This window comes from Cryptotermes secundus, unplaced genomic scaffold (assembly GCF_002891405.2).
Source record: "Cryptotermes secundus unplaced genomic scaffold, Csec_1.0 scaffold1297, whole genome shotgun sequence".
Taxonomy (NCBI): Eukaryota; Metazoa; Arthropoda; class Insecta; order Blattodea; family Kalotermitidae; genus Cryptotermes; species Cryptotermes secundus.
Window position 1 is genome coordinate 28,385 of NW_019732392.1, and position 3,953 is coordinate 32,337.

Here is a 3,953-nt window from a genome sequence, read left to right on the forward strand (position 1 = left end):
AGGATTTCCATGATTGTGGTTATCGGCCCATATTGGTGTCTTGTGTTTAATATATGTTGGGCGAAGGCCGATTCGTCCTTATTTAATCTTATGTTGCGAATGTGCTCAGTGTATCGGGTTGACAGTTTTCTGCCCGTTTGGCCAATGTATACCTTTTGACAACTTTGGCAGGTCAGTTTGTAGATTCCGCTTTGCTCATATGGATCGATGTTTTTCCTTTCGTGTACTAGTTTGCCTAGTGTGTGATTGGTTTTATAGGCTATCTTTATGTTTGTGTTCCTAAATAATTTAGTAATTTTCCTTATATAATTTCCCGTGTATGTGTATGTGATCCATTATACATAAAATTATGCAGTATTAAAATTGTTTATGCTATTATCCTTAGAATATATACTACTGAAGAGCAGAATTCTGACATGCATTTTCTGTGGGCAAATGGACTCAATGCCAAGGATATTCATAAAGAAATGCTACCTTATTATGATGAGAAGTGTTTGTCATGTACAGTGGTTCACAACTGGGTCGAAAAATTCTCTCAAGGACATTCAAAAGTCACAGATGATGCACTGGTAAAGCGATGGGTCAAGCGTATCAGTATTAGTGGAGGACATCTTGAGAAATAAATGTTTCTTTCAGGTTTGAATATCACATTTTACATTTTATATTCATTTATGACATAGTCAATGACTCTCCCCTTACATATGTGTATGCATATATGTATATATACGAGGAATGTGGAATAAAATCCAGGACTTAATTCTATTCGACAACATTTGCAGCTCTATTTCCAAAATTATTCTCCCTCCAACAACGCATATTTTCCCCATAATTACAGAGGCTTTGTAAATCCAGCTATATAGAAGTTTCTCAGAGCCATCATAAGAAATGAGAGACATGCATATGGACTTTCTCAAGATCCTGTTCATTGGGTCTACTAAAGACTGCACTGGTAGCACAAAGAGAATAAACAGAAAATATATCACTGAAATCATAAAATGCAGCTACATACACCATACTATGATACAAGGAGAAACTATTTCTTCAAAGAGCTTTCAGACAGAAAAACTGTTGACCCTGTTCAAGTAGTAGAACAACTGAACTCCTTTATCATGGTGATGGTGTTAACTTACCAGTGCCCACCAACTCGAGCATAGTCGGGTGGATGAGGCAAAAGACAGGATACAAACACCTTGAAGTGGGAACTGCACACATCTGACAACCATCCACACACAAATTCTGTTTTCAGGCGCTCCAATGTACTCTCTTGATCTGTGTCAGGAAGACAACAAAAATATACATCATAAGAAATCAAAGTACAATAGGATCCATTAAAAAAAAATGGTCTGAAATATAAGATATGCTCAACTTGAGATCCATCATGTTGAAGGGATGGAGGCTTTCAAACACCCTTTGAAATGTATCATGCAGATTACACATGTACTATTTTCGGACACTTGGTTCCTCTGGAAATTAGGCATGCTGGGAAAGATGTAAAACAATACACTTAAATGTTCAATTAAACCAAGAGGTCCTTATATTAAATTAATCTAATTCACAAATAAACGAGCTCTGTAAAATTTAATGTAGGTATACCATATCAAGCTTGAACAAATTAAACTTCATATAGGGTCTTACCTGGCCCTCAAAATGAATTACTCTTCCTCATAACAATAAAAGAAAAACTTCATGGTTTTAGTCCGCAAGCAAACTATACCGACTGAGCGACAGCCACTTGTCGGCAAAGTTAGTGCCAACTTTAGCGGATAGAGGGTGTCACATGGTCAGTGCAATGAATCCCGACGGCCATTAATTTCGGTTCTCTAGTCCACAGCCACTATTTCCTTGAAACAGCTACTCAATTATCCTCACGAGGCTGAGAGGACTCCGTTCCAGACCCAATACTTCTCAGAAAACTGATAGCACTGGGAATCAAACCTGGATCTCTGAATCTGTAGCCAGGAACTCTGACCACTAGACCACAGAGGCGGTTTTCCTCATAATAATACTCATGAAATATAATCAATGCTACAGTAATCATAATAATATCATTACTTAACCATGTCATACATACATGGTGTGTTCAAAAAGTATCGAGCCTTCTTTTTTCCCACGTAAACCAATGAAGCATGGGAGGCTCCCTTCGGTGGAGATGTGGAGGGGACATTCATGCAGTCATGAATTTTCTCCCGCCTGCAGAAAGCGTCAGTCGCTGGCAGTCGGCCTATGAGTGAGGACATGCAGTGAGCGGTCGTCGGATTCCAGTAAGGTGTAAAATGACGGAACATGAGCAGCAATATTGCATCAAATTTTGCCAGAAGCTTGGCGATACCCAAGCGGAAACCATTCGCAAGATTCAACAGGCTTTCGGGGACGATGCTATGAGCAACTCACGGATAAAGGAGTGGTACAACCGCTTCAAAGATGGCCGCACATCAGTGGACAGCGAACCGCGTTCAGGCAGACCCTCAACAAGCCAAAATGAGAATGTCATTGAGCAAGTGCGGACTTTGGTCATGGAGGACCTTTGTATAACAGTCTGAGAACTTGCGAATGAGATAGGGGTAAGCATTGGATCAGTACATTCAGTTTTGACCGAGAATTTGGGCATGAGGAGAGTGTCCACGAAATTCATACCGAAACTGTGCATCTAATTCAGACTTTCGTCGCCAAACACAATATCCCTGCGCTTCGTCAGGCTCCCTACTCCCCCTAATGGCTCCGTGTGACTTTTGGCCATTTCCCAAGCTGAAAATGCCGCTGAAAGGAACCCAGTTTGAGTCAAGAGAAGACATCGTGCGGAATGCGACGGCCTGGCTGATCACCATTCCAAAAGACGTGTTCCAGAAGTGTTTCCAACAATGGTGGAAGCGCTGGAAAAAGTGTGTGCATTACCAAGGAGACTACTTTGAAGGGGATTAGGGTTTTGTACCTCCAAATCAATAAATGTATTTCTGACGACCAAAGGTTCGATACTTTTTGAACACACTACATAAGTTCTGCCTTAACTTGACAAATAACTCAGAAATATATACAGGTTGCCAGCCTTTCCTGTTTCTTAAAAGGAAACATCAATCTTCTTGAGTCATCTAATAGCTTACATATTGTCATGTGATAGAGTGGCTACAGACACAGTTTGAGTTGGTAATTGGATTTATTGTACACTTACAGATCATAACTACAAGTAACTGTAGCACTACCACTAATTCACACACTCTGCAGTTCATTATGGCACATACTAAGTGTTCTGTCTGCTGTCTTTTCACCAGTCATTGCCTGGTGACGGATCTCAACACTGTCCTCTGCTTCCATGCTCACGTTCTTACTGGCTGGCAACTCTCTCTCAACTAATTCACTCCTCCAACTGTCCTGTTAATAACATCTCGGCATGGACCACAAAGAAAACACCGTTCCTCTGTTGCTGTTTCCAACTGTTGCCATGCAAAACATGCCTGTTTGTGAACCCGTTGCTTAGTAATAGCTGTTGTATTTTTGCTTATCGAACAGTTCTTGCCCAGCAACATGCCTACATGCCATAATATAAAAATTTAATCAGCTCTTAACCCTTTGACGCGGTAATTTAAATTCCGCGGCTGCGTCTCCTGCGGTAATATATTCAGCCGGCCATTTAAATTTTGCTCGAAAATGATTTATTCATCATTGTTCTTAAATTCTATGAGATAGGAACATGAAACTTTCACTAAAATGATCTTAAAAGGTGGTTTTATAACCTTACCTTATAATATGAGCGCCCTTTATATCTTCAATGGAAGCAGGTTTTTTAGTATTTGAGCAGTGAATGGTACGCCTTGAAGCATGAAACTTTCACTAAAATGATCTTAAAAGATGGTTTTTATAACCTTACCTTATAATATGAGCGCCCTGTATCTCGGTAATGGAGGCAGTTGGTTTAGTAGAAGGAAGGCCTTGAAGCATTCGTATAACCCAACGGTGCC

At 40.2% G+C, this 3,953-nt stretch overlaps 1 protein-coding gene across 2 annotated transcripts in view; it reads right to left on the reverse strand.

Moving 5' to 3' along the window:
- Positions 1-3,953, reverse strand: part of LOC111867710 (protein unc-79 homolog) — a 52,130-nt gene that overhangs the window by 27,386 nt on the left and 20,791 nt on the right. For both annotated transcript variants that reach the window (XM_033752785.1, XM_023857780.2), the window contains exon 10: positions 1,131-1,269. In XM_033752785.1, coding sequence (XP_033608676.1) covers positions 1,131-1,269 — 139 coding nt within the window. The remainder of the gene's footprint in view (positions 1-1,130; positions 1,270-3,953) is intronic.